The sequence below is a fragment of the Halyomorpha halys genome, unplaced genomic scaffold (assembly GCF_000696795.3).
Source record: "Halyomorpha halys isolate HHAL.00 unplaced genomic scaffold, Hhal_1.1 Scaffold1717.1, whole genome shotgun sequence".
Lineage (NCBI taxonomy): Eukaryota > Metazoa > Arthropoda > Insecta > Hemiptera > Pentatomidae > Halyomorpha > Halyomorpha halys.
In genome coordinates, this window is record NW_027107422.1 from 124307 (window position 1) to 137488 (window position 13182).

The window sequence follows — 13182 nt, forward strand, 5'->3', positions numbered from 1 at the left end:
TATACAAGTACTGAACACTCGGGAGGCAAGATATGTGTGCACTAAATTTAAAAGTATGTGAAAAATATCTTAAATATTGTAGATATATTTTTATAAATCTAAATATCAAAATGAATGTGTCAATATATACAAACAATAATAATACTACTTTCCGATGCCGACTAGGGCTTCATCCATTAGCTCATCATCAGTGATTCCTGGAGAGGAATGGGGAGAAATATGGGGTCTGTCCGTTGGAGCAGGTGATTTCAGAATATGTACAGACACAGAGGGAGAAGTAGGATAATTTGGAGGAGATCTCCTCAGCAATTTATTTTCTTTAGGAGTTGAGAAGTCTATTAGCATTTCAGCAGCCTCTTCTGAAGTACATGGTTGTCGCAACTTCTTCTTTTCTTCCAAATCACATGCAGAGAAGGAAAGACCACTCATTGGCAAGTCCATTTTTAAAGTGCTAAAAACATCCTCATACGACTCCTTTTCTTCCTTGTCTGCTGAAGAAGACATTGGTATAATAGAAATATTGGGAGATTCAGATTCCATTTTAACTGGCCCTAATTTAGGACTGGAACTTCCGAGTGAAATAGTAGTAGATGAACCTAATTTTGATTTTGAGTCTACTAAAGAGACTCGAATCTCTTCCGAGTTTTTTGAACAAGATGCAAGTTTACTAGCGAGATCAATAACCTTCAAATCAGACCTATCACTTTTATCCTTCTTTTCGTTTTCAACATTTGAAGATCGTGCAGATAGTTTAGGTATTTGAAATTTTGTATCTAGCTGCTTGACCATACCTTCTCCAAGTAATTGCTTGTAATTGTCATCTTCTCGTAGTGCAGATGGGCTAAGTTTTCTTCCTTCCTTCCCTGAAAAGCTAGATAACTTGGGATTTCTCGGTTTGTCCCGGATTCTATTAGGGTCGGACATTTTAGGAGAACCTGAAGGTTTACTAACTTTCTGCATATTCAATGATGAGGATTTGCTACTAGACTTACTGGAGCTGGAACTAGAACTTGATCTTGGGATTGGAGAACTAGATTTTTGACTAATGTGAGATTTCTTTACAGCTGGCCCACTGTTCACTCCAGGCTTAAGCCCAGTATGTGTTTTTGGACTGCCACTTCCAGAAGGCGATGATGACGAGGAGGATGATGAAGATGAAGACGATTTTATTTTGGATGAATCTTTACTTTTTGTTTTGTTAATCGTCAATTTCATTCCATCTGAACTCGGTTTCACCATATATTCACCAGGTTTGTTCTCTCCTGGCTTGCTGGTGCTCTTACCTTCAACTTTGCTAGACGTTTGCCTGTCTTTGTCTTTTTTCTCTTTTCCGTTTCCTTCATCTATGTGTTGAGCTGACTTCAACTTATCTATAACTGCAGATAGAGATCCTTTTCGGTTTTTTGGTTGTCCTGACGAGGAGGGCTTACCCCCATCTCCCGAACTGGGAGGTGTGGAGCCTCCACTTTGCAGCGACTGAGGCCCCTCGATCGCGGAAATATCCAACTGTTTCAGCTTCACACTAGGAGATTTCATTTTGGGACTGGAATGCCCAGAGCTGGAACTAAAAATTTTTCTGTCTTTATCTCTGCTGTCTTTGCTCTTGGTTTTCGAATCAGACTTGCTAGGAGAGCTGACAGCAGACTTTAATGCAGACATGCTTGGTTTTCCAGAAGAAGACTGGTGTTTAGGCGAAGAAGTACTATGCTTGGGACTGGAGGTGAGGCTATTTTTCGGACTGCTGGTAGAATAGTGGGGTGAATGCTTAGGGCTTGGTGTGGGTTGTTTCACTTGCTTGCTGCTGGAGCTTGGGCTATTCTTGCCCACAAGGGGGCTAGTGTGGGTTGGTGAGCTAGTGTACTTCCTTATACTACTGGCAGGAGATGATGGTCGAGGGGAAGATGACTCAGCAGGTTTAATACTCACAGATACAGGTTTGGACAATGGATCTGACTTGGCAGGAACTTTTTCGGGTGGACCCATTGGACTATCCTCTTTTTTCCTTTTTCTTTTTTTTTCTAGTTTTACTTTGTCATCACGACTTTTACTACTTTTTCTTTCTTTCAATTTGTCTTCTGGTACGGATTTGGAAGAAATTGGGGTAATAGTTATCAGACTGGGGACAGAGGTGGTTGGCGTAGAGGAAATTGGAATTATCTCAATGCCTGGCCTTCTTTCCAAACCCATACCAGAGAGTACTGAGTTTAAATTCTGATTCATTTGAGAGGAAGAAATGGGAGTTATAGAAACTGAAGGGGGAACTAAATTTTTGTTTCCCAAATCGAATAAAATATCACTAGTTGTTTTCTTTTCCTCTCTGTTTTTCTTAGGTTTTTTATTAACAGTACTTTTAAATATTTCTTCAACATCTAGTTCAGAAACATTCATTGTATCTTCGATTTCTAAGTCATCCCGAGACTTATCATTCATCGAGCTGTCGAGATCATTAATTTCTAAACTAGGTGTTGGATCACAGATAGAATTGGGGGTTCCTAAAGGGGAAGACTCGTTACTAGAACTATCACCTATGTCGTCATGACTCGGTTTAGGGCTCCTCCATGAATCTCCTAACTTCCGTTTTTTCCTTTTCACTTTATCATCAAGGAGACCTAAGGATTGTCCTAATTCTTGAAACTGTAAAGTGTCTATTGAAGTAGAAAACTGGTCAAATCCTGGATCAGCTTGATCATTGGTAAAGCTACTGTGGCGGCTTACAAGACCACCGAGCCCAGGTTCTAGTTTTATCTTCAAATCAGGGTCGTAGTCAGATGTTGGATGATTTTGATTTCCTCCACCTCCACCGCCAGCATCTCCAATACCTCCTCCGTTGTAAATACTGGTCATTCTCTGTCCCTGAGCATTCCAGAGTTTGATCAGAGACCTCATTGTTACTGGAATCGACATAGACCTGAAACAGCAACTTAATTATTGAAAATATATTCTGACTCTATTAAATAATTAACATATTCTGTTTATTAATACAGTAAACTCTTAAACGTTAATGAATTTCTCTTTTTTATGCTCAATTAATAATAATATGTGGTGTATATTTGTAATTTTAATTGTATATTATAATTTTCAAGATTAAACAATATAGTATTTTATGATCATATATTGATAATATTACTTGCTAATGTGTGATTAATATTTTTTTTTTATAATACCATTTTTTATAATGAGCGTTTCATGAAGACCAATAAAATAACAGAACTTTAGCACCAGAAAAGGGTATAAGGAAGGAGTCCTCTAGAACAAAAGTGATAAAGAATGTATGGTTTGCTTGAGGGGAAGGCAATGAGGCTGAATGGGTAAAAAAGATGTTTCTGAAAGGAGCTGAATGTTACTAAGGAACAACAATAGTAAATGTGACAATGTTTCTGACACAAGGTCCCGATATTACATTGTCAACAGTAACAAGTTGGAATTAAACGAATAAGGAGGAAGGTAGGTAACAGTGACTGGAGGAGGAAGAAACACCAATGTGACTGATCTATGGTCATTAGCTGGGCCAGTGGCATGAAGCTGGGATAGGAGAAGCAAGCATTCTGAGCCAAACTAGTAGCCAAAAAACAAAAAAGTAGCCAGGTTAGAATGTTGTTTGAAAATTATTAAGAAGCTACAAAAATTATTTTTTTCGAATGTTGAGAGCATGATTGTATTGCTTTAATAAAGAATTTTGAAGTTTTATTTTAAAAGGATACATTATAATAAGGCGAGCAGAGATGCTCAGGGAGTAAGGCACTGTGCTACCAACTCTAAAGACCCAGGTTCGAATCTTACAGTTTACTTGAGTCAACCCTGAGGGTTTGTGGAGCCCTTCAGGGTACACCCAACAGTGGGTTGAATTTTCCTTTGTTAGGGAAAAATTTAGCAGTTGAGCTTGATCATGAACAAATCACCACCTTGTATAACTGCTGTTCAAGAAACAGTACTTTTTAACAAAATTACTGAACTCCTCGCCCCTTCAAGGATTGTAGTCTTTCAGATTTTTATTTTCATAATATAATAATAATGTTTCCTATGTTTTGTATTGTATACTTTAATAAGTGCTCTGTGTTTTATTTTAAATTGTATCAAATTTGTTTTATTAGTATGTCCAATACTTTGATTTAAATAATTCTATTTTCAGAGCTGGACTCCATTTTAACTCCTTGGGGAGAGGTTTTTGTCATGAAAAATTATGTCAATAAAGCTATATTATTATATTCAAATAAAAATTCCACTTAATTGGCAAAAGAAAATGTAGATATTCAAAACATAATATTTTATAAATATAAAAAAAAATACAGTAACAATTATAGTCAGATAAACTTTTATTTTACAATTTTAAAAATCAAGTGTTGTAGGGGCTTTCGAGCCAAGCTTCATTGCCTTGGGATTGCTATTGCCCCCCCCCCCCTCCTATGCCAATTGTGTTGTACCAGAAACTGCTGAGGAAAACTGGATTATATGTCCTCATGGAGAATTATTTCCCTCAGCTGGTAACTGAATAAAACTATCCATATTACAAAGATTTTGTGGACGGATGGAAAAGTTTAGTAAGCCAACCCAACCGAGAGCAAAGAGGTGAAGGCGAAGAGTAGAGGAGAGGAAGAAGGAAGAAGCCTAATCATAAAATAGATTGGTTCAACAGACTTAAAAATTATAAATTGTTATATTTGCAGTTGTTCAATATTACGCATACAAGAGTAATGTCAAACTACTGCAAATATCTATATTGCTCACTAAAAAGGGTAAGGTGGGAAAAAATAAGTAAGATGAAAGTGAGGAATTGAGGATGTTTCTAGTTTAACATAATTTGTATTCAACAAAGAAAAAAAAAACAGTGTTAGACAATTAATAGACATATATCTTAAGTTCTTGTAATTAGAACTGTTAACAGGACTGATAGATAACCATTTTGAACGACTTGACTCACAACACGACATAAGGATCTGTCGGATCCAGTAATATTATTTGCCAACTTAATATATTACATCATATGTTCAACATATTATGCATTTATTAATATACTTATTTGTTTACATGGAAATAGGCCATTCAACAAAAAAAAAAAAAAAGGAATAAATTAGTCAGAACACCAAAATATAAGAAAAATAAATAACACTACAGGTCACTCAGACTCACCTGTTGCAGTGTGGCTTATAAAGCATTTCATAAGACAGATAACTTTAAAACAGCGAAACAAATAAATACCTTTGAAAGACTTTAGTAGCATATTCTGAGTTGGCCAAAGAGTTTTCGCCAGAAGACGTGTAAACCTTGCAGGTGAGATTGTTGATATCTGTCAGATCCACTTCCACAGTAGCCATGCTCTCTTCTAAAGGATGCTCTAGAGTAATAGAGACATGCTGCCAATCCAACGGCATCACTTCCAGCATTATCATCTTCTCCAAATCTGAGGAAACGGTTTAATAAAATAATCTGATATAGGAAATAATTTGGATTTAGGATGGCTACTATTAAATGAAGCCAGTTATCAAATGACTGAAATTTCTTACAAATAAAACAAAACCACGATTATGAAATATGTCATTATAATGGATGGAACAACTATACTCATATTGATGGGGAGGAAAAGAAAAATGATTACAATAAAAGATAACAAATTATTTTATTCATTGCCTCCTGAATAAGGCAAATAAATATCACATTGTAGGTCATCAATACGACTAAAAACAATCAACAGATATCTATGATTATTACTAGACTTAAAAAAAAGAGGTGCTAACAAAAATATATTAATGTTTACCTCGTGGAGTGGTGGGTCGGACACAGGAGGCAACCACTGTGTTAAAGAGTGCCTGCTGTCGAAGATAAGCCAAAACTTGCGGCACATGCGAAGGGTGAGTGAACGGAATTGAACTAACAAGCACAGCATCAAGACCCCTTGCTTCGGTCATCAGATAACAATGATGCTGGTCACCAACATTCTGAAAAATAAGGGGTAAATTTTAAATAGAACACAATAATTAAGATTTAAGATATAGACCAATCACAAAAAATCTTTGACAGGGTTGTTTTTCTTACTTTTATGAATGTTAATTTTTCTGGATCAAATAACTGCCTGTGATTTTTGTATTTTCAAGTTAAGGACCTCGATTGATTATGTTTCCAATAAACTTTTATGTTATGTTAGCTAAATGTATGTTATATAATGTTGCACTTTCAATTAATGAGGCATTGTGGAGGTTGCAATGGTTTATAAGCTAGAACTGTACAATTTGGAAACTATTTCTAGAGATAAAACTTATGATTTGATTTAGATAATATAACTGAATACAAAATATAATAAACAGAGAAAATTAATATGCATATAGTAGTGATATTTGAAGTACATTGTCAAATACAAACAAATAGTATTAACTGTTACCATGAACAGAACAGAGACATGTAAAATTGAAAAATTAAAAGGGAATATAAAAAAAAATTTATTAATATTAATAGTGTGGAGAAAACATTGTTATTTTGATGAGAAAAGAGTATGTATATTACTTATATGTAACAAGTTATAATTTATTTAACAAGTATAAATTAAGAATTATTTACGATTTATAAATAATTCTTTTGAAATATAAAATTATTAGATGTTTTAAATAGCAGATTAATTCATTATGTTGATAAATACAATTGTTTATTCATTTGTATGCGATGTCGAATATGATAGTATAATTAAACAGTGGTATCACAACTATTTTAATTGTGATCATGATCAAATAACTGTAATACTGTTCAAACAAAAAATATTTAAAGTCAAATTAAGTGCAGCTATAAAGCTGAAAATAGCTATGAAGAATTATTGGAAAGAAGTCATCTCAACCAAACAGTGAACTTTAATCAAGATCCAAACAATTAAGAATTATGACACTTTACTGAATGTAATTTGATTTTTAAATTTATATTTTATTCCTTAAATTTTAAATATAAGAAGATGGTCAGGGTTGCGATCAAAAATAACAAAAATGTATTCATATGATTCAGCACTTACCACAAAGAGTCCTTTGTTGTCTAAAGAGTCAGCCTTGCCAGAAGAGGCTATCTGTGCGACTAGGCTGAGGAGGGGATGAGGCGAGGACACATCAGCACAATCTACACCGGTGGCTGCTGTGATACCAGAAACTAGGGCCAAGCAGACAGGCATTGGTTTCTTCAATTGCAGAACAAAACTACCGGCGACTGTAATACTGTTAGATGCTGATAGTCCACCATATACTGGCCAACTGAAACAAATTTTATTTTATATGTTATGGGTTTATATAACTTTGAAGTTGGTGACTGCTCCTTCAGAGACAAAACTGATCATATGGCTCACCAGTGGTATTAAAAGAAAGGAAAGGGCAGAGAGAGAAATAAGAGAAGAATCTCTTTCGACTGGTGGTATCAAAGTTCAGTTGAAAAATAGTCATAGATTTTCTTGTATTTTTCTCTCCTGTTATTCTACTTTAAATAACATGTTTCAAAACTTTGAACAACTTACAAACTTTTACTGACAACGCAAGTTTGCTTCTTTTAAGAATATATAGGTAAGTTTAATTTTAAATGGAATACAAATTACTTTTTGAAATAAAAACATGTAATATTACAAATTTAAGCTGATATAAACTGTTAATCACACTTATTTAATTTTTTTTAAATCATGGAATTAATAATCAGAAGTAATTTTATTTAAAATCAGATAAACTACACACTTGTTAAAGTAGCCACTGTCTATTTAGAGTACAGGTCACACATAAATATTAATAATATTTTAATTAATTCAAGTATCAGTGAATTAATAGTTCAAGATATTTTAATTTAAATAAAATTAAGTTAAGTCTAGAATATATAGAAATATTTTTAACAAAAAATGTAAACATGTTAGCAAAAATATTGTGAAATTACTGATCTTGTCTACTATTTCTATATCTTTATAGCTAGCTATCTTGCTTTATTTATTTATAAAAGCTATTAACACACATTTCAAACTAAATATCTATTTTCACACATGACAGGGTGAAAGAAAAACTGTTAAGTATTTCTTGGGATGTGTTGCAACTAGTAGCATTTTACGGAACTAGCAAGTTAAGGGCACATGGCAGAGAATGTCTCACTGAGCCCTTCTCCGTCTATACTCTCTATATTCTTTAACACAACATATCTTCACAAATACAGACTGAGAAAATTCAGGACTTTATGTGATTTTATTTTTATAACCTAATCTTTATCGACAAACAAAAACTGAAAATGCAGGTACCCAACTAGTAAACTACCATTTCAGCAACTTCTATGTGTAACGAATTATACTACTAATAAATATATTGTATTATGGAGTAAGCTTTCTATATTTTAGTTAAGTAAATAAAATAATAATTTAAGTAAAACATACTTGTTTCCATCAGTGGTTCTAGTAATGGTGACTATAGGTGAAGTCTGTAGCTTGTGGGCTGATGAGCTCTCCATGCACACGGATACGGAGTGACCTACATTGTTGAGTACTTCAGCAGTCAGTGGTTTGCTAGTTCTTGTTACAGGATCAAGTAAGTCATACGGAGAGACAAAGTAGGTAAGCTTCATTGGGTGACCTAGAATAAGAAAAATTTTATGTATGTTTACAATACTAAATAAAGCAAAGAAATTAAATAATTAAACAGTTACTCTATTTAAAACAGAACTTACCTCCACGCCTCTTTTCAAGTAAACCAACAGGAGAATTATGGACAATCGAAACAAGGTCCTTAATGTAATGCAAGGAAGCAAGAGTCGTAAGATCTGCCTCAACTGATGTCAGAGCAGAAAAAGCTTTGCATTTCACCTTTTTTTCAGCATTTAGTTGGTAGATAGATGCAAGTCCTTCTAGTTGGGCAGTGAAGTCAGCAAAATTCCTCTCAGATAGACAAGTCACTAACTCCTCACAGCTCTATTCCAATTTACAATATCAACATTAGTCTATTATACTGATTCAACATAAAAACAAAGATGAAAATACAAACATAAATATAATCAATAAATTTACAGTACCGGTTTTGTATCTGGTATAAATTTCAGTGGTGCTCATAATATTTCGTAAGTTCATAAGGAAGTTTCAAAAAGAAAATAAATTATGTATAATAATTTATGAAAAAAAACCTCACAATTCCAACCATCCTTTAATGATTAATTCGATGATGTTGTCTAAGACTGAGCTTGGCGAATATAGGAATAGGTAACATTAAATATAGCTGAGAACATGACAAGAATATATAGTTCAGTGAAATTCAAGTTTTCGGCTAATTGATGAATGCGCTAACATGAAGAATTGTTTTGAAAATGGACAAAGCAGTAAGTCAGAAATGTCATTGAATTAATCAATTAAAGGAAGGTTGAAATTGTAAAAATTTTTTTTCTGAAAAATTATTTTATATAAAAGTTTAAAACCCTTAGAAAACAGTATTATTTTGAAGATAATAAGTGATTTTATAGATTTATGAACTTATTTTAGTGAAACTTGATAGTAATGTTAATCAATCACTCAAACAAATCAATAAAACTGATTCAGAAACTTATTTTAGTAAAACTTATAAGATTTAGTCATTCGTTTTACATATATTTATTTGGTCTGTTCAAAAGAAATTTTCATTGAAAATTGCAAAGACATTTATGAGGAGTAAAAAAATTATAATATAAACATTTTACTGACTTATGAATTATCAAACTAACACACAGCATTGGAAGATCAATTGAATGATACAAATAAAATTTCTACAATACTAATACTCAACATGAAAGATAAAGCATCATATACATTAAAGAAGGATTATTAGCATTAATAAATAGCAACTATGGTCTTTAAATAGATAACAGGAAACCATACTGATTTTCACAATTATTCCTACATGAACTAATTTTCAAAACTATTTGTATATCATTGGATTCATAGAAAGGAGAAGTCATTGAAGTTAATATAATCAGAAAATCAGTTTATTCGAGAAATATATTTATTTAGGGCTTTAGGATTATTTAATCTCATTTAAAGATTAAAATAAATAGAAGGATTAATATGGGATCGAAAAAATACTGGTGCATGAAACAAATTCACCAACAACACAAACACAAAGTAGACTGCCTCAAGGATTAAAGGCAAAGGCATTTGAAATATGTGTATACCCAAGATTTTATATGGATCTCAAACATGGTTGGCAACAGAAAACAATTCTGAAAAATTAGCAAGGATAAAACTGCAATAGATTGAATACTGAGGGAGCACATGAGTTTGAGAGGAAGAATTACAAGAAATAGGTGAGGAACTACAAGATGACGAGATGAGATAGTGCAAAGTTTGGGAAATTGTGCCCATGAATCAAAACAAGGTCCTTACTATAATCTATGAAAAAAGAACCAATAGTAAATTATCATTTATAGAGTAAAAAGTCTATTCACTGGGGTAGAGATAATTTTTGCAAATTATTAATGTTTATGTACCAGACTCATACCTCCTAAGGCAGAGGCTTTTAGTTCTGTGAAGAATAGAAATAAAGCTATTATTATTATTTATATTTCATTGGATAGACTTAAACTTCAAATTTTGGTTAAGAATGAAAACTGCACTTAATTACCTGTTCACCTCGTCCTTCATGATGAATTTTCACATCCTTCACTCCACCATTTGGTTCTAGAGCTATTTCCAAGTAAAACATATCTGAAGATATGAACAGGTCAGGTCCTGTTGGTCCAGGACGAACTAATTTTAACCTAGAACAATAAGTTCAATTTAATCCTACTAGTAAGCTTCACATACTGAAAACATAAAGATTGCTTTCTTAAAGAAACTGTTAAATTCATTAATACACCAACAACAAATAGGCCTCACTATAGATGGAATGCCAATCATCCATTGTTTAAAAATAATTGTATAACATTAAGCATATCCATTGAAGGGTTAAATAGATATATACAATGTGATGGTAAGTTAATCAACAACTCCAGCTCTAAAACTTTTCTAATATTTTTTAATTTGTCCCATCTCAACATTTTTAATACATGTGATATTGATGAAACTAAAAAAGTAATTTACTTCTAATTAAATCTGAAAGAGTGGCAGTTTTAATACCCATTTCACAGTGGCCTACTTCAGACATTCCATGTAAAGTGAGGCTCAGAGAGCTTGTGCCCACCTGCCATGTTAGTAAATAACATTCAATTAGTAAACTTAATTGAGAAACATTAAATTAAAAATGATAGATTGTTGATCTTGAGACCTAACATGTATCAAGCTATTCCATGTACCCATTGAAAACATGAGATAAGTCTTTATAGAACATTAAAAATCTACTAGCAACATTTATAAAAATCATAGACTGAAACAAACATACCCCAACTGACGTGATACACTTTCTAGCCTTTCAATCATTGCCTGATGAGTTGTTACTTTAATATTTTGTTGTAATGTGTCCAAACATTTTTGAAGATGACTTCTTTCCAGACTATCTATCGGAAACCTCTTTTCCTAACAAAACAATTATAAGTAGAGAAACTTCCAGATATAATTAAGACAATAGAAGAAATGAAAACACACTTACAAGTAATGCCATCCTTAAATCTTTGGCAGACTGTTGAAATGATCGGTACTGGTTTGACTTGGACCGCAATTTCTCCATTAGCATCTCCAGCTGCCATTCTTTTGACTTGTCTTTACTGCCCCGAGGGCCTAAAATACAAAATAATAATTATATGGCTAAATTATAATGATGTTTTAGAACTAGTATTAAACTGTAAAATAAAAATTGTAATAAGTACATAGTAAAGATCTTGATATCAAAATGTCTTAAAAAATATTTAAAAACCAGCATTACTTACAGTTGCTAGGAGGATTCACCATGTTTATTTCTTATAAAATGAAATTAAGTATTCCCTCCACGGAAAACTGTAGTAGGGACGTAGACAGAGCTATATTGTATAGCCATATCTACAATCACAAAATAAAACTAAATAAAAATAAACTCGAAGCAAGAATCAAAAAGAGAAAGGACTGTCCTCTCCCTGTTTACATATCTAATGACTGCCATCTTGTATACACAGCCTTTTGAATAGTTGTTTACCGCTGGGGAACTCTTGCTAACAATATTAATAATTCTAAATATAAATAATTCTGTTACAAAAGGTAATTTAAAAAATCTTTATAAAATATTGAATATGAATAATAATAAAAATCTAAATTACTTAACATATTACAGAGTATAATTTATATTCCAATGACATCAGGGGCAGTAGTACAATTTATTGGGGAGGGGAGGAGAGAGAGGAAGAAATTTCATATGAAATGTGTTAATTTTCTCAACTCATTTAAATTTGAACTATGCAGTTTCATGCAGCGAATGTTTGGCACTCGACAATAGTCGAACTGTCTTCTTATCTATTCAAACATAACTCTGCTTTGCTTTAATGCTTTAACTGTAATCTGTAACTTTTTTTTTTTTACGTATCTCATTGATTTTACCGTAAACTGCGATTACTTTTTGATAAACCCTTGGTTTATGATCTCTGAGAGCGCATTGACACGAACTAATATTTTTCAACCTAGTGTCACCAAAATTGAAATCGGTGACCCCACGTGTGTAGCCTCCAATTGTGAGTAGCATTGAATTAATATTTTTTTCCGGGATCAACCTAGCCTTGTCTGTAATTACTAATATAAATCCTGAAGTAGTTTGTTCAGTTAGTTTGGCCTTTGGAAACGGTTCTGAATTAGGCCTTTGTGCTGGTCGGAACAAATGTCCTCTAGTTTTCTATCCCATTTTCTTAACTTCAAGGGTATTAGTATTAAATTTTAATAACTCTTTAAGTAAAATGTTTTTTCACTACTGCTACGGTTTTAATTAGGTTCTCAAATTTCTCTATTTTTGGGTTCTAAAATTTTGGAGAGGGTAACTTTTCCATGTCGGCGTCCCTGAATGACCCTCAAGATTGTAACCCGAATTTACAATAAATGTATAAATTCCAAAATTGTTAAAAATGAATACACAAACAAGAAACTTTATCGGTAAAAGAAAAATAGTGCGGTTGCGGTAAAAAATAACTCAAATAATAAAAAACTATTTGAGTCATTTTTTTACTGTACCTCCCTTTTATTAATTACATACTATCAATTAACGATCTACCAACAAATTCTATCATTTGATACCATTTGCATTATACGATTCATAAACTTGCATCTTTTCTATATTATAA

At 32.7% G+C, this 13182-nt stretch overlaps 1 protein-coding gene across 1 annotated transcript; it reads right to left on the reverse strand.

The window, feature by feature from the left end:
- Positions 1–11983, reverse strand: MED1 (Mediator complex subunit 1). Its single transcript, XM_014435876.2, has 10 exons — positions 11812–11983; positions 11535–11662; positions 11328–11461; positions 10572–10707; positions 8656–8896; positions 8366–8561; positions 6989–7220; positions 5753–5933; positions 5197–5398; positions 1–2908 (listed from the first exon to the last, which is right to left on the reverse strand). Exons 1-10 carry the CDS (start codon positions 11831–11833, stop codon positions 145–147), a joined length of 4236 nt encoding a protein of 1411 aa, XP_014291362.1. The 5' UTR covers positions 11834–11983; the 3' UTR covers positions 1–144.
- Positions 11984–13182: the final 1199 nt, after the last annotated feature.